This window comes from Ictidomys tridecemlineatus, chromosome 5 (genome assembly GCF_052094955.1).
Source record: "Ictidomys tridecemlineatus isolate mIctTri1 chromosome 5, mIctTri1.hap1, whole genome shotgun sequence".
Taxonomy (NCBI): domain Eukaryota; kingdom Metazoa; phylum Chordata; class Mammalia; order Rodentia; family Sciuridae; genus Ictidomys; species Ictidomys tridecemlineatus.
The window spans coordinates 19,159,185-19,182,458 of NC_135481.1; the positions used below are offsets into that span (position 1 = coordinate 19,159,185).

Genomic DNA, 23,274 nt, shown 5'->3' on the forward strand with positions numbered 1-23,274 from the left:
GTAGATGCTATTTGTAGAATATTTAAGTGATTTAGTATGTAAGAGTCTCTCCTTCCTGTACTGTATCCCACGTTTATTGTAGGGCTCGTCTGCTGATCGGAGTCAGTGGAGAGAACCAACCAGAACCTCTGATGGCTTGTGCTCACTTTACGAGGCAGCATTATGTCTCTTTGAAGAGGTATGTAATCATCTTTTTCAATAAAAATTACTTTGTAGTAAAATGCTGTACCATGTATTTATTTCTTAAAAACAAACCATTTGATCTCTGCAAAGGCTTCGAAAGAAAGTTGTATCAGAGGTTGTTTCTAGAGAGTGGAACTGGGTGTTTAAGGCCTGGGGTGGGAAGGAGACATATTTTTCTTTTTTCCACATTTTTATCAGTGCATTATAAGTACACTTAATGGTGGGATTAATTGTTACATATTCACATATGCACACAATATAACTTACCAATATCATTCTCTAGTATTTCTCCTTTCCCTTCCTACTTCCTTCCCCCTGGTTCCTTTCTTTCAAGGAGATATACTCTTTAATGTATTTCCTTTTATTTATTTTGAATTTTTGATCATATACCAGTAACTTTATTTTTTATGTTCTTAAGCATAGGAGATTGAACCCAGGGCCTTGCACATGTGAAGGGCCTTGCACATGTTAAGCAAGCACTCTACCCGCCCCCCACACTTTTCAGTTACCCATTTTCAATTTGATGAATTGGTCTTCTACAATCCTTCACACCTGACCAATTAACTTCATTTAAAAAATATTATGGGGCTGGGGTTGTGGCTCAGTGGTAGAGTACTTGCCTAGCATATGTGAGGCACTAGATTCAATCTTTAGCACTACATAAAAGTAAGTAAATAAAGATATTGTGTTCATGTACAACTAAAAATATTAAAAATATATCATTATGAACTCATAGATTTAAACTGATTTGAATTTTAGTTTAGTGAATTATTATCTATAATAAAGGTCATATTGCTTCATTTTTAGCTAATAGTCTCTTCAGGGTGTTATCTCCTCAAGGTTGTTCCCAAGTTATTTTTCCATAAGGCTAATAATCTTTGATAGTTTCCTTGCTATCCAATGTGGCACATTATTCTTGGCTCATCATGTACATTTTTTAACCCTAATTCATCAGCTTGCTTGCTTGCTTTTGTTCTCAAAACAAAAATGCAACAACCCCTGGTTTATTTTATTGGGAAATATGATTTCAATACCACAATCAGTATGCTAGAGATGCTCACTGCTAATAAAAGCTGATCTTATTGTCTCTAGGCTTTTATAGTAGACAGAGCTAGGAAGCATGTGTGTGGGTACTTAAAGCCAAAATGTGGGTTTATACTGACACTTTCGAATTCACAGCTATAGAAGTTTTATTTAACCTTTTCTATACTACATTTATATCTTCTTTCCATCTACTGAGACTGCTGATTCTTAAGATTAAAAGGATGTTAGAGTTTAGAATATCCTGTAATTACTTGTTTGTTTTAGCCATGTTATGCATGTGGATGCAAGTGCATGTGCGTGCGCGTACACACATACACACACACACACACACACACACATACACACACAGAGGGAGAATGAGTCCTAAAATAACAAGATAGATACAACTGCTGTATGATTATTGAGAACATTTTTATGCTCCTTGTTTTTTATAGTTGTATTATAAAAATTATAGAGTATAGCCTCTAATATTTGTATTCAGTTTTTTTCTTCAGGAATTCCAGTTATCTGTATATTAGATCTTTGCCTAACTTGTCACTTCTTGAATATTTTCAATTTCTTTTTTATTTCTAAAATCAATCTCTCTCTCCCTCTCCCTCTCCCCCTCCCCCCTCTCCCTCTCCCCCTCCCCCCTCTCCCCCTCCCCCTCCCCCTCCCCCTCTCCCTCTCCCTTCTTTTATTTCTAAAATCAATCTCCCTCTCCCTCTCCCTCTCCCTCCCTCCCCCTCCCCCTCCCCTCACCTCCCCCTCCCCCTCCCCCCTCCCCCTCTCCCTCCTGGTACTGAGGATTGAACCCAAGGCCTCATGCATGCTGGGCAAGGGCCCTACCTCTTAACTTTATCCTCAACCCCAAATATCTTCCTTTTCATCTTTCATTACTCATAGGGAATAGTGTACAATGTATGCTTGGATTTTTTTCTATTTTAGTTTTCATTTCTGAAATTAAAAAAAATTCTTTCTTGAGTTATGTCACTTAATATTTGAGTATTTGTAATTCAGATTTGTGTTTTTTCTTTCATATATTGTTTGCATTTTTCTAATCCCTTTTAACTGGTTTTGAATTAGATTACATTTTGTTCTGTTTATTGGGCAACTCTTGCTGTGCTTTTGTTATAGGGATTCTTCTTTTCCCTTTCTTTCTTATAATAACTTCATATCGGATTTGGACTCAGTACTTTCCTGTTTATTTTTATGCGAAATTTAGTTTTCTTGAACTTTCTGAATGGTTTGGGATTCACTGTAGCCTTTCTGACATCTTCATAGACACTCTTTTTCTGTTGTTTCTACATGGGTTAAAAGGGGTGGGGGCGGTTTTCCCAACTTCTTGTTCCCCTCAACTTTTATCTTCCCCTTCTCCTTCTTTCATCTCTGTTTCTGTCTTTTGATTCCACTGCTCCTAGTCTCTCCTTGGTTTAGAGGGTTTTGTCCTGGAAGGGAGTCCTGGCTTATTAATTTTTCAAGTTCACAAGAGTTAAGATTATTTCCACAAAACTCATCACAGAGCCCTAATAGTTAGTTCCTCACAGAACTGCAGAACTCTTTCCAGTTGTAGATGCTGTTCTGAAATGGGCTTATTACTCTTTCTTTTTTTGTCTTTTGTCTTTTTAAAAATTTTATGCAGGGGATTGAACCCAGGGGCTAAACCACTGAGCCAAATCCCCAACCCTTTTAGAGATAGGTTCTTTCTAAATTGCTGTAGGGCCTCGCTAAGTTGCTGAGGCTGGCTTTGAACTCGAGATCCTCCTGTCCCAGCCTCCCGAGCTACTGGGATTACAGACATGTGGCCCATCCCCAGTGGTTTATTACCCTTTCTAATGAGAATCTGATTGGCTGTTTGGGGTTCCTCCTGTTCTAAGGTCTATTAGACACTCCATTACTTCCTCCTGCACAGATACTGTTACTAAGTAGATGGCTTGGCCCCACCTACTTTTATTTTGGGGTTGTTAGGGCTACTTTGTCATTTGTTATGAATATTAAATATGAACTTGGGATTTTTTTTTTGGTAGTGATTTGGCATGTTTAAAAACTGTGCTGATGCTGTTACTTGTCATCTTGCTCTCTTCACAGAATCCTATGCATTCCCCTCACATCCAGTTTATTTTTAAAAAATGCATTTTAAAGCCCTAAGAGGTTGTTTTGTTTTGTGGTCTTGAGGATTGAACCTAGGGCTTCAGTCATTCAGGCAAGTTCCCTACCACTGAGCTACATCCTTGGCCCCTATGTGTATGTTTTTTTTTTTCTTCTTCAGCCCCTTCCCTCCTTCCTTTCTTCCTTCCTTCCCCCCCATGCCCCCCATCGTGGAGGGCTGTGATTTGCCCTCTCTTACAATAAGGGATCTTTAATAATTCTAACCCTCCTGGTCCCACCATCTTTCTTATGTCTTTAGAAAAATTTCAGATCTTTCTTTTTTTTTTTAGAGAGTGAGAGAGAATTATTTTTTAATATTTATTTTTTTTAGTTTTCGGTGGACACAACATCTTTGTTTGTATGTGGTGCTGAGGATCGAACCCGGGCCGCACACATGCCAGGCGAGCATGAGCCACATCCCCAGCCCCAAATTTCAGATCTTTTAATAGGGACTGGCAGTTTTCACTTGCACATAGTTTGTATGTCTTCAGAACTGCACTCATGTTCACTGTAAAATATTTGCTAGACATACATATTATTCTATTGTTTTGCATTGTATTTAAAGGTTCTGACTAAAACTATTCTCTCTGCTCCCATTTAATGTGGTAGAAAATGAATATATTGACTATTTAAGATTTATCTTTTATTGTTTTGCTTTATTATGCAAAAAACCCCAAAAGACAGACAACAAATTGACAGTAGCTTTAGTCAGTCAGTATTTTAATTATATTGAGTTCATATATTTCAATAAAAACCCTATAAGCCCTAATAAATAAGGGATAAAATTTAGTTCACTTCACAAAATGTGGTGAACAAATAGATGGAAAAAACTTTAGCTCTGCTGATAATAAAGAAATGTGAAGTTAAAATAATGGCATACTTCTTTTACCCTTATTAAATTTGTAAAAAAAATTTAAAAGCTTAACCCATTATTGGTATAAATGCAGTGAGACTGTTACTTTCACATAGACTCATTCCTTGGTTAGGGCAACCAGAATGGCCACCTTGAATCCTTTACTTTTGGTGAGGAGCCTAGATTTAATAAAAAACATTGTGAATGACAACTGACTTTTACCATTACATTTAACACAAATGGCAAATAAGCCATGACTTTTATTTCACATATATTTATATATGTGTGTGTTGAATTGTTCTGGGCCTTCACTATTTTTAGGGCAGCCCTTATTTCATACATTGCTAGTAACATAATATTATAGAACCATTTTAGAAAGCAGTTTGGTATAATATGTTTCAAAAATCATAAGATTGCTGTCTTTTTTTCTTTTTACATATACCATTTCTGAGGTTCTCTACTAAAAAAGTATTAAAAAATACAATAACTATATTTTTAAAAACTACCTGTATAACAGAGTAGAAAGAATCTAAATGTCCTATTAAAGGAAAGTGGTAAAGTAAATTGTGATTTTTACACTGGCTATAATATTATCTATTCATTCATAAAGATGATGTTGACATGAAAATTTGCATGAGACTTTTGTATCTTTTGTCACTTTTATACTTCTGCTCATGGCTGTATTGACTGTTAAAGAATATGTATGTGAAAATTTCTGGAATGACATAAATAAAAATAATTTTGTATTAAGGAAATAAAATTATCAATGGTAGTTTTTGTCTGCTTCGTTTTTTTGAATTTGTTTTTTCATAATGTTGTTGTATGCAACAATAAAATTTTGTTTAAAAAGGCTTGATTGTATTTCTCCCTCTTCCCCTTTTTGTCTCCTTCATTTTTTGTCTCCTTTATTAATATCTTTTAGTGATTTCTTCTGTGAGAGTAAATATTCTAGCTATCTATGTTTAAGACTGGTTGTATTTTTAGATTTGAGCCGATGAGGGCACGAGAAGGAAAGGCAAAGTAATTTCAATATATAAAAATATGTAGCTTGAATGAGAAGTTATATTCCATTTATATATGATGTGTCAAAATGCATTTTGTCATGTATAACTAATTAGAAAAAATTTAAAAAAATATATTAAATAAAAATGTCTAGACTAAAAATGGTCTGATTATTTTTTGCATATATTTTTTTAATTTTAATAGGTTTGTAGAATGGCTTCTGATTACTCAAGAACATGTGCTAGCCCAGATAGCATTCAGACTGGTGATGCTCCTATTGTCTCTGAAACCTGTGAGGTTTATGTTTGGGGGAGCAACAGCAGCCATCAGTTGGTAGAAGGCACACAGGAGAAAATATTACAACCCAAACTGGCTCCTAGTTTCTCTGATGCTCAGACTGTAAGTTCTGTATATACCTTACAAATTGGTAGATGATGGAGTATATATTCATACTTACTTGCTTTAAATAATGTTAAGAACATATATTGAATGAAAAGTTTTGCTTGTTTCTTGTTTGTGTTTTTATATCACACTTCTTGAATTTTTCTTTACAAAAGAAAAATGCATTTTTAAAATCTCATATCTCTGACAACATTCCCGGTTTCAAAAAATTAAATTTGAATCTGGATTTTTAAAAATCCTCAGTAATAGGAACAGATTTTACCATTAAATTCAACATAAATGGAAAATAGACTAAATAAAAACTAGAATTTTCCCTTTCCCAGATTTTTGCTATTTCATTTTCTTGTTATGATCACTTTCTTTTTTTTACATTTGTAGCCTAAGCTAGAACATTCTTATTATTTTCATTAAAATGTGCTTTCCGCCCCCCACAAATGGGTTTTTTGTGTGATTCTTGTCATAATGAATTCTAAGGAACTTACAGGAAAATTTTATTTTCTTTCCCCAATTATGGGGGGCTAAAACATTTTACTTTGTTGTTTCATTCAATGATGATCTAATAGATAATCCAGAAAATTCTGTATCTATAAATTTATACATGAATTTGAGCTCAGTGATGTAGACTGTATGAAAATACCTTTAATTCTTTCTTAATTTCTATTTACTACCTTGATCTCTTTGAAGAGTCATATTCTGCTTTAAATACTTCCTTTGAGCCTCTTTGATAAAACAACCTTAAATTTTTTACTTGATTTTCACAGAAGCATTTTATATTTGTGATTCTGTTTGTTCATTTATAGATTGAAGCTGGACAGTATTGCACTTTTGTCATTTCTACGGATGGTTCTGTCAGAGCTTGTGGTAAAGGCAGCTATGGGAGACTCGGGCTTGGAGATTCCAATAATCAGTCTACTTTAAAAAAGTTAACGTTTGAGCCTCACAGGTCCATTAAAAAGGTCTCATCTTCTAAAGGATCTGATGGTCACACTTTAGCTTTTACAACAGAAGGAGAAGTCTTCAGTTGGGGAGATGGTGATTATGGAAAACTGGGACATGGAAATAGTTCAACACAGAAATATCCCAAACTTATTCAGGGACCTCTGCAAGGAAAGGTATGTGATATCTTTCTGGATTTGAAAGAAATTAGATATAGTGGTATTATTGTTGATAATATTTTTCAGAGTTTGATGTATTCTTTATGAAGTTGCCTGCCCCTCTCTCTCTTGGCTTAAATTTTGTGTGTCTGCTTTATAGTTTACACAGTACTTTTACATACATCATCATCATCATTATTATTAGTTTGAGGTACTGAGAATTGAACCCAGGGCATCATGCATGGTAAGCAAGCATTCTACCATTGAGCTTTATCTCCAGCCTCAATTTTAATTCTTTATACATGTTTATTTTATTTTATCATTGTTTTGAGTTGAGGACTTGCTATTTGTCCAAGATAGCCTTTAACTTCTGGACTTGAACTGTCTTCCTATTTCAGCCTCCAAAGTAGCTGGAACTATAAGCATGTACCACTATGCCTGGCTCAGTTTTAATTCTTGTATTAATAGGTAGTTTCCCCTATTTGACAGATTGGGAAACTAAGAATCATTAATTAAACAAATATTTACTACCTTCCAAGTGGCAGGCAGTGTTATAGGCATTAGATATATAGCAGTGAATAAGAGAAGAAAAGGTCTCTGCTTTCATAGAACTTTAATTTTCAGGGTAGAGATAAATAAAATAATATAAAATACTTTCAGATAATATTAGAGAAGAAAACTGAGGAGTGTAACAGAGACTAACTTGGACTGGTTGTGATATTAGATAATGGGGACAGGGATAATCTTGGAGGAGGTGGCATTTTAGCAGGCTTAAATAAGGAAGCATTTAGAGTGGTTCAATAATTACCTAGAATTTCACACAAATAATTGGCACCATTAGAAACTGAACATAGATCCCCTTTTTTTAAAAAAAAAAATTTTTTTTAGTTGTAGTTGTTAATGGACCTTTATTTTATTTATTTACTTTTATGTGGTGCTGAGGATTGAAACCAGTGCCTCCTACAGGCTAAGCAAGTGCTCCACCACTGAGCCACAACCACAGCTGTGTAGATTCCCTCTTTTTATATCTTTTTAAAGAAAACAGATGAACTTATATTCACTTAAATGATTACATTTTTTCCGTGAAAGTTTTCTTAAAAGATCTTTGTAAGTTTTAATTTTACACCAGATTTACAAATATCACACTTTTCCTTCATGAGAGACTATGAAATGAATAAATAACTTGCAGTATTATAACTTACTGACCAACCCAAAGGCAGTGGGCCTCAAAACATTCTACTTTGAAAGCCTCAGAGGATACTTGTTAAATGTTGAATATGAAGCAATAAAGAACTTTAGATAATATGATTTGAAATTGTATTTTTCTGGTATGATACTTACTTTCTTCCTTGATTTCATTTCTTTACTTTATTCCTTTGAATTTTCTGGATTTTTTTTTTATTCTTGTTTTTTGTGATTCTAGGCAGTAAACCCAGGGCCTCGCCCATGCTAGGCAAGCACTCTACCACTGAGCTATATCCCCAGCCGTTTATATTCCTTTGACTGCCGCATTTTTTAAAATATTTTTTTAGTTGTTAGTGGGCCTTTATTTTATTTTATTTACTGTGTTGAGAATTGAACCCAGTGCCTCATACATGCTAGGCAAGCGCCCTGCCACTGAGCCACAACCCCAGCCCAAATGCCCCGTTTTTATAATGGAAACATTACCAATTAAAAACAGCATAGTATGGGCATCATGAAGGAAAATTGTCACAACATTTAAAATTAAATTTTGCAGATAAAAATTTAAAAACTTCCTAGCTTATTATTATTGCTCAGTGTTTTTAATTGAACCTCAAATTTGAATTTTATAAAGTGAGTTCTAAGTTTTGGAGGTTAAAAAGATGTGGAGCAGCCAGATATGGAAGCACATGCATATAATCCACATGGCTAGGAAGGCTGAGGCAGGAGGATCACAAGTTTAAGGCCAGAAACTTAGTGAGACGCTGTCTCAAAATAAAGAAAAACGGGAATGGAGATGTGGTTCAGTGGTTGAACTCTCCTGGGTTCAGTCCTTGGTGTTAAAAAGAAAGGTATATCAGGAGTTAATTATAAATTATAAGTTAACATACTGCTTTTGCTCTTTCTTATTGGTAATAGTTAATGCCTTTGTGAAAGTTATCCTTATCATGTAATGACTTTTTCTTGATAAACCAGGACTAGAGGTTTTATATTTGAAAAATTGTCATCCATTGTTTCATGGGTGTTACCCTCTTTTCAACTTTGAATAAAGACTTGATTGGTGAGATTGTATTCCTGCAGGTGATTAGACTCATCTTCAGGGCCCCTGCTAGCCTTTGCAGTTACTTTTTGTGACTTGACAGCTTAGTCAATCACCCTTATCCTGAGTACAGCCTTCACATCTGTACATGGCAATACCTGGTTGAATTGTAAATATTAATATCTCTAAATTGTCTGTTTATGGGATTAAAAACAGATAGTTTTAGCGTCTGTGTGCTAATCAAATTCACTGTGTGCATTGTAGGTAGTTGTTTGTGTGTCAGCTGGATACAGACATAGTGCGGCTGTCACAGAGGATGGAGAATTATATACATGGGGTGAAGGAGACTTTGGAAGATTAGGTAAGATATTTTTTAAAAATTGAAGTTATATTATCACAGAAAACCAGAAATGATTATGATTATTGGGAAACAGTAAGAGAGAGTAGTTTTGGTTTTTTTTGGGCACCATTGGAGATCAAACCAAGGGCTTTTTGTATGCCAGGCAAGGTGCATTACCACTGAGCCACATCACCAACCAGGAGAATAGACTTAATAGGCCATTAATTTTGTTAGTCATTACACTCAGAGGAAGATAATTTTATAGATAATACCTAGATTATTGTACTTATATTTAAAATGTAATTAAATCTAGGAAGAACTTACCTATTAAGACCTGGCACCGTGGGATTTTAGGGATAAGAAACATACCATCATGTTGATGAAATTTATAATCTACTACATAGTGAAAATAAATTGACATGAGTATGGTACAAGACAGAGTAATGTTAGTACTAAGATAGGAGTATAGATAAATGTTCTAATGGTTCATTGAAGTGCTTGTATGCACCAGTTTGGGAGTCACCTAGAAGACTGGTTGAGGTGATGTTAGAAGTGATTCTGTTTTTTATATTTATTTGCACTTAAAAATAACTTGTAATTTTTATTCTACTTTTGAATTGATGGCTTAGACAAAAAGAGTTAATATTATTTCTTTGTTGTTTGTGTTTTACCCAAGGTCATGGTGATAGTAATAGCCGTAACATTCCAACATTAGTAAAAGACATTAGCAATGTAGGAGAGGTTTCTTGTGGCAGTTCACATACTATTGCTTTATCTAAAGATGGAAGAACTGTATGGTCTTTTGGAGGAGGAGACAATGGTATGTAAAAAATTATTTATGGATAGCTTTGGCCTTTTATTTCTTTTTTTTTCCCCAGGTATACATGCCTGGTGTAGAAAAACCCACAATGCAGATGAGTATATAAATAAAAATTAAAATAAACTGTGCTTCTACTAACGGTACTTTTAACTTTATTAATGGTTTGGTAGACAGATTTAAAATATATATGTATATAAACATGTTTATAAACATATTTACATATATTCCCTGCATAGATGTTTTTCATACACCAAAGTAGACCTGTGTGTATTCCATAGATAGATTATAATCTGGTGGTTTTTATATAACAGTATTTTATGAATATATTTTCTACAGCACTTTAACTTTATATCATTTTTTAAAAAGACTCAAAGTATTCTTTTATGTGTCTGTATGATTTATAAAACCAATTTCTCGTTACTGAGTATGTAGATGGCTTTCAAATTTTTCAGTATTAAATACAACATTGCATCAAATGACCAAATCTTTGTTTATAACTACCAGAAGTGTGATTGCTCACTTGCCCATATCTCTTAACAAGAGTATGTATAAAAATTAAGATAGTTTAAAAGTTAATTTCTGTAATGAAATGGTATCATTTAATTGTATTTCTTTGATATCTAGTGAGATTGCATTTTTATTTTGGGCATTTATTTTCCTTTTACAGTGGTTTGCCAATTTTTCTATTTCACAAGTTATTGAATATTTTTTAAGTTTTAAATTACATGAATATACATTTTTTGTCTATAACCTGTGTATTATGCCAGAGCAATAAAGAAAAATAATTTTTCTGTTTCTGTAAAGTGATTTTAATTGTTTGACATTCAAAACAAAAGGTTATTAGTTGTTTGTTGTTAACTTTCTCTCAATAAAATAAATGCTCCTTTTTTGTGAGAGAAGTACTGGGTACTGAACCCAGGGGTGCTTTACCACTGAGCTAAACCCCGACTCCTTTTTATTTTGAGACAGGGTCTCCCTAAGTTGTCGAGATTGACCTAGAATTTGCAATACTCTTGCCTTTGCCTCCTGAGTCTCTTGGATTATAGGTGTATGCCACCATGCTCTGCAAAAAATGCTCACTTGTTAACATCTTCTGCTATTAGAAAACATAGCTTCCCACATCTGTCAAGATAGCAATGAAAAGATTAGAGCGCTTTATCAACTTTAGTACTTAGAAAAAGAATGGAAGCTCTTTAAACATTGAATTATTTAACTTGAATGTAATTGTTTTTATAGGCAAACTTGGCCATGGTGATACCAACAGAGTGTATAAACCAAAAGTTATTGAAGCTTTACAAGGAATGTTTATTCGTAAAGTTTGTGCTGGGAGCCAATCTTCACTTTCTTTGACATCAACAGGGCAGGTAGGACTATGGAATGAACATAAAAGAGAGTATTTCAGAGGACTAGGTAACTAAAATGTAGCAATTGTATTTAAATTTCAAAATTAAAAGATAAATTTTTAGATAACATACGAAAATGAAATATTTTTTCTTTTTGAAGTAGAGAATCTAAGAAGGAACTAGGTTTTCTTTCTCTTTTTCTCTCTCGGGTTTTTATTTTTTTTGGTACTGGGAATTGAACCCAGGAGTGCTTTACGACCAAGCTACACCCCCACTCCTTTTTATTTTTAATTTTGAGACATGATCTTGAAAGTTCCTGAGGGCCTCATTAAGTGAGGCTAGCCTCAAACTTGTCATCCTCTTGCCTCAGCCTTTTTTTTTTTTTTTTGTACCAGGTATTGAACCCAGAGCCACATCCCTAGCCATTTTATGTGTGTGTGTGTGTGTGTGTGTGTGTGTGTGTGTGTGTGTGTGTGTATTTGTAGATTGACACAATACTTTTGTTTGTTTATTTTTATGTGGTGCTAAGGATCAAACCCAGTACCTCACAGGTGCAAGGCAAGTGCTATACCGCTGAGCCCCCAGCGCCCCCAGCCCTTTTTAATATTTTCTTTGGAGATGGGTATCACTGAGATACTGATGCTGGCTTTGAACTCATGATCCTCCTCCCTCAGCTTCCTGAGCTGCTAGGATTATAGGCATGCACTACCATACTGGTCCCTGCCTCAGCCTCTTGATACTGAGATGATAGGTCACCATGTCCAGTGAGGAACTAGGTTTTCTGATGTAGCCTTTGTGACTCTGCTAAATTTTTCTTCAGTTCCTTGTTTTTTCTATTAGTTGATTTTTATATATAGTTTAGTCTTCAGTACTCCATAACCCTTTCCCTCCAAATCATGGATAGTCAGGGAAAGCAAGATTAGATCTTGGTGAAACCAGTGATACAGACTAAAAGGCAAGAGGATGATCAAAACAGAGGGTAAACAGAACACTTCTTTATTAAAATAATCTGGTATGGTTTTATTTGTCTGAGGAATAGGTTGCTCAGGCCTAGGGTGGTCAATTTTACCATTCCTTTAAAGTTTTTGAACTTTTACATGTGTACATTGGCTCTTCCTCTGATTGATTGTGGTGATAAAGAGAAGCCAAGTGTGATCATAGACTGACAATATTTGCTACCATTTGTCTATCCAATAACAGTGAAAAAGTGAGCCATCCACTTATTCTCTCACTTGTAGGAGCCCATTATATACTAACCAGTGGTATAAAATTTTTTTCTGATTAATTCACCAGGCAGGTAAGCAGCAAAGCTGAAATTACCATATGATTTAATTATTTTTTGAGAGACTGAAATGCCTTATGTCTTAAAACTCCAACTATTCATCACCTTATATTTAATTACATTAATCAGTTGCTGCCTTAAAAAATTCTTTTACATATTTCTCACTATGAATTTTGTAATAAGAATCCATGGATTGAAGCAAGAAGATGCTCACTTATTTTTCTTTTTTTTTTAAATTTTTTGGTTGTAGATAGATAACAATACTTTTACTTTATTTATTTATTTTTATGTGGTGCTGAGGATTGAACCTACTGCCTCAAGCCTACTAGGCAAGCTTAATTGATGTTTAGTCACAAGCAAATCACAGCCCTCCCTTGAGCTTTATCTGCTTCTTACTTTTTTTAAAAAAAATATTCTCTTAGTTGTCAGTGGACTTTATTTATTTATATGCACTGCCGAGAATTGAACCCAGTGCCTCACACATTCTAGGCAAATGCTCTACCACTGAGGCACAATCCCAGCCCTATCTGCTTCTTTATATGAGGGAAAATAATGTCTCCTTTGCCTACAAATGATCATGTAAGATGATTATTTGAATTGAAATTTTGTATAAACTATTGAGGATCATTTGCCTGTTGGTTGGTGGTTAAATCATAAGCAGGAAATCCATTACATTGAATTCTAAGGAACTTCAAATTATTTGCTATATAGAATAGTTGTATCATGTGTACATTAAGTTATGTTTAGAAAAAAGTGAAAGAGAGAGAAATTCTTTTAAATGTTAAGAGCAGTTCTTTTTACAATTATACTTGTTGACCATGAGGTGAGGATCAGCATTTGCTTTTCCCTCACGCTGTGTCAGTCCCCTCAGTTCTCTTCAGTGATAACTTACCATTATACTACGTATAATTTTATATTTAAAGATAGGGTATATTTTTTTTGTGTAGAATAATCTGATTCCTAAATATAAGTATTCTTAATTTGGTGCTCAACTGAAGGAACATGACAAGAGAATTTCAACTGAGGGCCTTACTAAATTTCTATACTATATTATACTTTGTGAGTGATTTAGATTTTCTTTAAAATTTTTTTTAGTAGTCAATGAATTTTTTATTTATTTATTTATTTATTTATTTATTTATTTATTTATTTATTTATTTATTTATTTATTGTGCTAAAAATCTAACCCAGTGCCTCACAATGCTAGGCAAGCACTCTACTGAGCTACAATCCCAACCCTAGATTTTCAGTGATGATTTTGATTACATATTGCTTCACCTTCCTTATCTTTAGATCCTAATCTCTTAACTTTATTGGAATTTTGTTGCATTCTGTAATTGTCTTCAGTAAGTTCTTTGGCAACTAGTGTAAATATGTGTTTTTTGTTGTTGTTGTTGAAGAGGCTTAACCTCTTAGCATCAGTCTTTCTTAAAATAATTTTAAGATAAAAATAAAAACAAAACCCAAACTCCATGGCATAAAGAGTAGAGTCTGTGTGATCTTAAAACCCATTGAAGAAAAAAAATATTTAGTTTGCTGATTTTTTAAATTTTATTCATTTTGGGAATTGGCAGTCATCATTTCATCATCTTCTTTCTTATGCAACCCTTTGTTTGTCCAGATGTTTTAAATAGTAATTATTTTGATATTAATTAATGAAAATGAAGATGTTCAAAGGGAACTATGTCAACTACTGCTTCAAATATTGTTTTTTTAAAAAATTCAAATTATGGTAACAGCGAGTTAAGGTAGTTTTTAAACTAAATTCTGAACATTTATGGTTAATCCATATATTATCACACCTTGGTCTAATCTTGGTCTCATCTGCAGAGTAGAAGCATGTAAAGGAGATGTTTTAAGGTAGTATTTCCAAAGTTGCTACGATTAGGTAAATATAACAAAATACAAGCCAATCAGTAGTAGGTTTAACAGAATCTTTCAGATCTTTTCATTTTTTTCTATGACCAATTTTTTTTTTCAGACTGGCTCTGCCTGTCCACCTGTACAGTGATCACTGTGACCATCTTTAAAATGAACAAAGTAGTAAATATTATTCTAGTAACTGAAAGTTATTATATAGTATCAAATATACTCTTGTTTGATATATGACATTTATTACTAAACAATTTAAACTATAGACTAATTGTCTCCAGAACTTAAATGTAGTGTATTTCTGTTTTTTCAGGTCTATGCTTGGGGCTGTGGGGCTTGTCTAGGTTGTGGTTCTTCAGAAGCTACTGCTTTGAGACCCAAGCTTATTGAAGAACTGGCTGCCACAAGAATAGTTGACATTTCTATTGGAGACAGTCATTGTTTGGCTCTTTCTCATGGTAAATTCATTTGTTTTAAAGAAATAATATTAGTAATTATCTTTCTTAAATATATTACATTTAAGTTTGAATTTTCTTTTGTACTTTGTTTTGTTTTTAGATAATGAAGTTTATGCCTGGGGCAATAACTCAATGGGACAGTGTGGCCAAGGAAATTCCACAGGTCCTATTACTAAACCAAAGAAAGTGAGTGGCTTAGATGGCATAGCTATTCAGCAGATCTCAGCTGGAACATCACATAGCCTGGCATGGACTGCTCTCCCTAGAGACAGGTAAGATGCTTTTGTTTTAAAACTCTTGTTTTCGGGCTGGGGATGTGGCTCAAGCCGTAGCGCTCTTGCCTGGCATGCGTGCGGCCTGGGTTCGATCCTCAGCACCACATACAAACAAAGATGTTGTGTGGGCCGAAAACTAAAAAATAAATATTAAAATTCTCTCTCTCTCTCTCTCTCTCTCTCTCTCTCTCTCTCTCTCTCTCTCTCTCTCTCTTTCTCTCCCTCTCTCTCTTTAAAAAAAAAATAAAACTCTTGTTTTTATTTATAACAGTAGAAACACCAGTAAGAACAGAAATAACTGTGTTTTATTTATAAAATGTCCTTCTGAACATTTCTAGTATTGGTTTGGAAATGATATCTAGATTTCATTTGAATATAGAGATTACATGTTTTTTAAGCAAGAAGTTATACCCTATATTTAAGATAGTTTCTTTCTTTCTTTCTTTTTTTTTTTTTAAGAGAGAGAGAGAATTTTTAATATTTATTTTTTACTTTTCGGCAGACTCAACATCTTTGTTTGTATGTGGTGCTGAGGATCGAACCCAGGCTGCACACATGCCAGGCAATAGCGCTACCACTTGAGTCACACCCCCAGCCCCAAGATAGTTTCTTAATTGAATTGTTTTCTTCTTTTTGTCCTCCTGCCCCCTACTTGGGATTGAATCCAGGAGTCCTCTACTACTGAGCACATCCAGCCCTTTTTGCTTTTTTATTTTGAGACATATCTTATTAAGTTGCTAAAGTTGGCCTCAAACTTGTAGGGTTCCCTGTCATCAGGCTTATAGGTATGCACCACTCCACCCAGTTAATTTAATTGTCTTCTAAGCATTTTGAATTTCATCTCTATCTCTAGATAATGATTTTTAAAAATTAAATGTTGTCATATCAAAAGGAAATTAAATAATAAGATCAGAACTAGGCTCTGGGTTTAAAACAGTTGTTTAAGTTTAGTGCCTTTATCTGATTTTTTTTTTTGGGGGGGGAATCCATCTATCCTTATCCAAACAGAGGCAATACTTTTAAGTTAAGGAAGGTATTTTTTGCAGAAATTTAGCTTTTTCCTAAGTGATAACCTTATCTTTTAAATTGATTGGTGACTTTTAGTCAATAGTAGAAGATTGAGTTTTAAGAGACATTTATGTTATATCAGATACTTGTGGATGCATATGAAATGATTTACAACTTAGAATATATTATATTTGTATTCTAGACCTTTGATTTAGAGGGCATTTATTATGATATTCTAATCAATTAAAATATTAATGACTAAAAAAATTAAATATAAATAACTTGCTATTAATATTAAACCTACAACTTTAAAACAAAAGCCAAAAAAGTTAAATATAAATAACTTGCTATTAATATTAAATCTGCAGTTCCCATTTCATATTTATGTAGTTGTTTCCCACAATCTTGTAAATCTTCACAAGAGGCTTCAGGAGTTTTTCTTTTAATAGATCTTAGTATATCACTTTATAAAATCAGGCTACTTTTTCTTAAATGATATATATATTTTATAGATGCTAGAACCAGAATTTAATAGATAATGTGACTCAGCCCTCTACTTTCAGATGAATGTGTATCCAAATGTTCAGAACTAGTTGTATTTTCTTTTTAAAGACAGTAAATTCTTGTTTTTTCTCAGTTGTTAAAATGAAGGGTTTTTTAGTATTAATTTTGAGGAACTTAAAAAAGCCAATTTCATATTACAAAACAGAAAATAAAAATAAACTTTGGCCAGTAAGATTAGAATGCACAGAAGGTTTTCTGTGTATCTTGTTGAAATCTCTCAGCCTTACTATGTTTTTTTTTTTTTTTTATCTTGTATGGAAATTTCCTTTTGAAGTTCATTCATGATTTTCTTATCCTTCTTTATAGACAAGTTGTTGCATGGCATCGACCTTATTGTGTAGATCTTGAAGAGAGTACCTTCTCACACCTGCGTTCGTTTCTTGAGAGATACTGTGATAAAATAAACAGTGAGATTCCTCCTCTTCCTTTCCCTTCATCAAGGTATATTATAAATAGCTATGTATTTTATGTTTGTGTTTATATTTTGAAATGTGACTTCCTTGTTTTTCCATAAATTATATGAAACTTTTTTATAAGCTAGGAAAGAGATAAACTTATTCTTAATAACTTCTAGGTTTTAAAGGTTATCCATAATTTCACAAAACATATTTTAAAAATTTCTGTTGGGGGGCTGGGGTTGTAGCTCAGCGGTAGAGTGCTTGCCTTGCATGTGTGAGGCACCAGGTTGGATCCTCAGCACCACATAAAAAATAAATAAATAAAATAAAATAAAGGTATTGTATCCATGTACAACTAAAAATAGTTTTCAAAAGTTTCTGTTGGTCATGACATGACAAACATGTCATGGGGGGAAGGTATTAGGGATTGAACCCATGGGTACAGAACCACTGAGCTGCATTCCTAACCCTTTTTAATATTTTACTTAAATACAGGTCTTGCTTATTTGCTTAGGGCCTTCCTAAGCTGCTGAGGCTGGTCTTGAACTTGTGATCATCCTATCTCAGCCTTCCAAGCGGCTGTGATTACAGGCATGAGCCACTATGCTCAGCAAGTTGATAAAATTTTGGAAGAAAAGAAATGTTACCTGAATTGGATATCACATGCATTTTTAGGTTCCAAACATTTATAGCAGTTTATTTGGTTTCAGGGAACACCACAATTTCCTCAAGCTGTGCCTGAAGCTGCTTTCTAATCACCTTGCTCTTGCACTTGCGGGAGGGGTAGCTACCAGCATTCTTGGGAGGCAAGCAGGTCCACTTCGAAATTTGCTCTTCAGACTGATGGATTCAACTGTTCCAGATGAAATCCAAGAGGTAAGAGATTAGGACTTGTGAATCTGTAACTCAAGCCACTTTTTTTTTTTTTTAAATTCTAGGTATGATATATATTCAACTGTACAATGGACAACTTCAATTGCATGATTTTTTTCCCTCCAATTTTCATGATGGGAGTAGATATTTTGATTAACTCATCCTTTTAACACAGGGCAGGTGCCATCTCTGAGAAACCATTCAGTCTTTTCTCTCCCACAAGGTTGAGTTTCTCCTTGTATCTCATTGTATTATAGTTGCCTATTTATAAGCATGTTCACACAAGCTGAATTTCTGAGGGTAAGGACCCACTTTTATTTATTTATTTTTATATCTTTAGTACTTATTCAATATTGATAGCTAAATAAATGGACTGGGTCATCTAATAGGGCCCCAGTAAGAGCTGTGATAAAGGTTGGCTTAAGGAGGAATAAAGGGATACAACAGTGATTATACATAAAGAGACATAGTCTGAAAAAGCTTATTTGGTATTATGTTACAGTATTAATTTTGGGAAACTGAAAAAAACATTTTTAAAATAGAAAATATGGAAAATAAAAATAAACTCTGGCCAGTAAGGATAGAATGCACAGTAATTTTTAAGCAATATATTCCTGTGTAATCAATGGGTCAAAGAAAAGATCATGAGGAAAATTAGAAAATACTTTGAATTAAATGAAAATAAAACCATAATACACCAAAACTTACAGAATTTAGCTAGAGCTGTACTGAAGGAAAAAAATTATAACCATGAATGCCTGTTTAAAAGTAGTTCATATCTCAAGTCAATAATTTAATATTTTATCTGAAGAAATTAGAAATATAAGCAGATAAACCCAGAGAAAGTTAAAAAAACAAATAATATAAATTGGAGTGAAATTAAAGAAATAAAGGATAGGAAAGCAGTTGAGAATTAAATTAGTGAAATTAAATGTTTGTTGGTTCTTTGCAAAGGTTAAAAAATTGACAAATTTCTTGCTAGACCAACCAAGCAAAAAGAGAGGGACTTCAGGTACTAAAATCAGGAATAAAAGATATTACTACTAACTTTACAGATATACAAGGGGTTATAAAGAGATACTGTGAACAACTGTATATCAACAATTAGATAACCCAGATGAAAAGGACAGATTTCTAGAAAAACACAAATTACTAAACCAACTTAAAAATAAAAAACTGAAAAAGAAATGAAAAATCTGAATGGACCTATAATAAGAGATTAAATTTGCAATAATAATTATAAAAATTCTGTGAAGAAAAGCTCAAGACCAAATGACTTCACTATGAATTCACTAAATATTTTTGGGTTTAACACCAATACTTCACAAACACTTCAAAAGAAGAAAAAATATTTTTTAAATATATTCTAAGATTTTGAAAGAATGAAAACCCTGGACCAAAATCCATTATAAATATAGGTGTGCAAATCCTCAACAAACTATTAGCATATTAAATCCAGCAATTTATCTGAAAGATTATACACCATGACCAAGTGGGACATACCCCAGAAATTCTAGGTTGGTTCAAACTATGAAAATCAGTCAAAATAATGCATCATATTAATGAAGAATAAAATTGTGATTATTTCAGCAGATGGAGAAAAAACATTTAACAAAGCTCGACATCCTTAATGATAAAAACATGCAACAAAATAGGAATAGAAGAAAACCTTCTTTTTTCAGAAATGAAATTGCTGTATTGGTTTTTGAGATTTTAAGCATTACATGCCTATTATAAAACAAATCATTCAAAATAAAATATTTTGAAGGAGAAAGTGAATCTTTCCTAATATTACTCTTCTTGTAAATTTTCAGTCAATGTCTCTCAGACTTTTTATTCTTATCTGATAACTTTTTCGGGATAAACTCATAAATGTACCATTGAATACTCAGGGGTACACCCCTTATAAACTTTCTATATATTGCCTATGTTGTCTTTAACCTGTTTTCCACATTGCAACCAGAGAGATATTTTTTCATGTAAGAATGATTATGTTATATAAGGGAATTCTTAATGTGATAAAGAGTGTCCAGGAAAAATTCACAGCTAATATTATCTCAGTGGAGAAAGACTTGAGAGACACAGAGATCTGTATGTTCTTTGTCTCCTGAAACTGAAGGGAGTATGAGAGTAATGTAATAAAATTTATTTAAGAAACCAGAAAGGAAGCAAAGCTCCCACTGGGGAGGAGTTCCAAAAGAGGGTTACTGCTGAGTTGCTACTGTTCAGAGATTTATATGGTTTTGCTTGGAGTATTGGCTAATGATGTTAGGGAGGGGAGTTTCTAGATCCAATCAGGATGAGACACTTGGTGTTCAGGGGTTCCTAATCCAAACAGGATGTTGATCATAGCCACTTCTCAGGGATTGGCTCAGGGTGTAGCTTAGGGTGTGACTTAGGATTCTGACATACACTCCAATGAAGTTAATGACCAGAATCTGTAAGAAACATGGAATCTGCCACTTACTGAGGTCCCTGCCCTAACTGCCTGTCATATCTTTGGCTCATGCTCTCACTTGAATGTTTTCCCCTTAAGATCAGGAACAAGACAGTGGTTTCCACTCTTGACATTTCTATGTCAGTCAGGGCAATTTATGCAAGAAAGAAAAAAGATATCTAGATTGGAAAATAGATAGTGAAGATATTTCTATTTGTAGATGACATGATTTGGATGTTAAAAATCCAAGAACTACACAACAAAACAAAATATGAGGCCAGTTGTAAAGGTACATGTTCTCATGCCGGGGAGGCTGAGATGGGAGAATCCTGAGAACCAGGCTAGCCTGGGCAACATAGTAAGACCCTGTTTAAAAAGAAACAACAAACAAAAAAACTATAACCTACTAGGGCTCATAAATGAGTTCAGTAAGGTTGCAGGATATAAGATCAACTTACAAAAATCAGTTGTATTTCCATATAAAAACAAAGCATAGGGGCTGGGGTTGTAGCTTAGCCGTAGAGTGCTCACCTCACATGTGTGAAGCCCTGGGTTCAATCCTCGGCACAACATAAAAATTAATAAATAAAAAAAGGTATTGTGTCCAACTACAACTAAAAATTAAATATTTTTTAAAAAATGAGCAAAGAATCCTAGAAATTTTTTCCGATAAAATATATAAATTGCCAATAAACACATGAAAAACTATTCAACATCATTAGTTATAAGTTAAAATCTAATGAAAACCTCAGTTAGATACTCTTTATACCCATTAAATAACTAGAACCAAAAAGACCAAAAGTAGTAAATGTTTGGGTGGTAAAGAAATTAGAACCTTTGTATGTTACTGATGGGGATATAAAACCATGCCATTGCTTTGGAAAACAGTTAAATAGTTCGTTAACTAGTTAAACATAAAGTAACCATATGATCCAGTGATTCCACTACAAGGTCTGTACCCAAGAGAATTAAAAACCTTATCCACACAAATACTCTTATGCAAATCTCACAGAAGCATTATTCATGGTAGCCAAAAAGTTGGAACAATTCACCCATTATCAGCTGATGAATGGGTGAACAAAAAGTGGTGTGTCTATACAATGTAATACTACAGTTCCACCATAAAACAGAATGAATAGGCAAAAGGGAATGAAAGGAAGGTGGGTAGGAATAGGAAAGACAGTGGAATGATTCTGACATAACTTTTCTTTTTCTTTTTTAATATTTTTTAGTTGTTGATAGACTTTTATTTATTTACATGTGGTGCTGAGAATTGAACCAGTGCCTCACACATGCCAGGCAAGTGCTCTACTGCTGAACCTTAGTCCCAGCCCCAGCCCCTCTGACATAACTTTTCTAAGTACATATATGAATATACCACAGTGAATCTCTATGTCATGTACCACCACAAGACTGAGATCCTAATTAGAATAAAAGGTACTTCATGTTTGTATAAATAAGTCAAATTATACTCTGATATGTATCTAAAAAGGACAAAAAATATGGAAGTGTAATGCTTTATATTTTGGAAAGTTAGAATTTGGAGTCCAGATCTATTATTCTGTTAAAAAATATTGTAAAACTTGTAAAATATTAAAAATTGTAAAAACAAACAGAATGAAGAACTGTGATGTATGCTACATGACTGGATCTTATAAACATGCTAAGTGAAATAAACAAGACACAATAGTCTACATGTCAGTATGATTCCATAAATAAGAAATTTGAAGAGTAAGCAAATCTATAGAAACTGGTTGTCAGGGGCTTGGGGAAGAAGAGAGTGGCAGAGTTTCTTTTTGGAATGATGAAAATGTTCCAAAATTAGATAGTGATCGGTGCATAATTCTGTGGATATAGTAAAAGCCACTGAATTTTATGACACAGGGATTATAATTCAATTTGTTAAATTCAGGAAAATTAAAATCATGATTTTTCAACTAGAAGAATATATTCTCTGAAATAAGGGTGGGAAGAGTTGATCGATAGGATCCATGACAATTTAATATTTATCAGAAATTGGCTAGCATAGATTAAAGGTTAAAAGTTCTGGAGTAAAATAAGGGAAAATAGACTTAAAAAAGTAAAATTAAATATTTATTCCTTTAATCTCCTTGACAGCTACTCTATCCTTGGAGAGTACTTATAGAGTACTTAGACCCAGGATATGTACAAGGTTGTTATGATTATAGCTTATTTCTTTTCCTCTTTTCTTATCCTTGAAACTTCTAACAATTTATCTGTTTGCAACAACTACTGTTAACTGCTCTTTCTTGTGTGCTTTCCCACCTTTTTCCTTGGTCCCTCTCTGAATTTCTTTCTTTTTTAGCTTTTAATTTTGTATTTATTTATTTATTTGTGCTTTGAATTGAACCTCGGACCTCGTGTATGCTAGCAAGTACATTATTGCTGAATCATATCCTTAGCCCTAACTTTTTATTTGAACCAATTGTAGACTTAAGAAAAAGTTGCATAAGTAATGTGGTTTATGTATACATTATCTTACCCAACTTTGCCTAATATTATTTTTTTACATAGCCATAGTAAAATTATCAAAACCAAGAAATTAGTACTGGTTGAATAACAATTAACTAAACTAAAGAGCTTGTTAGAAATTACATTTGTTTTCTACTAATGTCCTTGTGATTGTAGAAGCTTTTCCGGGATCCCATATTGCATTT

The 23,274-nt window shown here is 33.5% G+C and overlaps 1 protein-coding gene across 6 annotated transcripts in view; it reads left to right on the plus strand.

The window, feature by feature from the left end:
* The window catches only part of Herc1 (HECT and RLD domain containing E3 ubiquitin protein ligase family member 1), a 185,104-nt gene that overhangs the window by 42,518 nt on the left and 119,312 nt on the right, over window positions 1–23,274 (plus strand). For all 6 annotated transcript variants that reach the window (XM_078049498.1, XM_021727300.3, XM_078049495.1 and 3 more), the window contains exons 3-12: window positions 83–178; window positions 5,414–5,608; window positions 6,412–6,723; window positions 9,191–9,287; window positions 9,943–10,086; window positions 11,323–11,450; window positions 14,897–15,041; window positions 15,142–15,313; window positions 17,195–17,329; window positions 17,997–18,162. In XM_078049498.1, coding sequence (XP_077905624.1) covers window positions 83–178; window positions 5,414–5,608; window positions 6,412–6,723; window positions 9,191–9,287; window positions 9,943–10,086; window positions 11,323–11,450; window positions 14,897–15,041; window positions 15,142–15,313; window positions 17,195–17,329; window positions 17,997–18,162 — 1,590 coding nt within the window. The remainder of the gene's footprint in view (window positions 1–82; window positions 179–5,413; window positions 5,609–6,411; window positions 6,724–9,190; window positions 9,288–9,942; window positions 10,087–11,322; window positions 11,451–14,896; window positions 15,042–15,141; window positions 15,314–17,194; window positions 17,330–17,996; window positions 18,163–23,274) is intronic.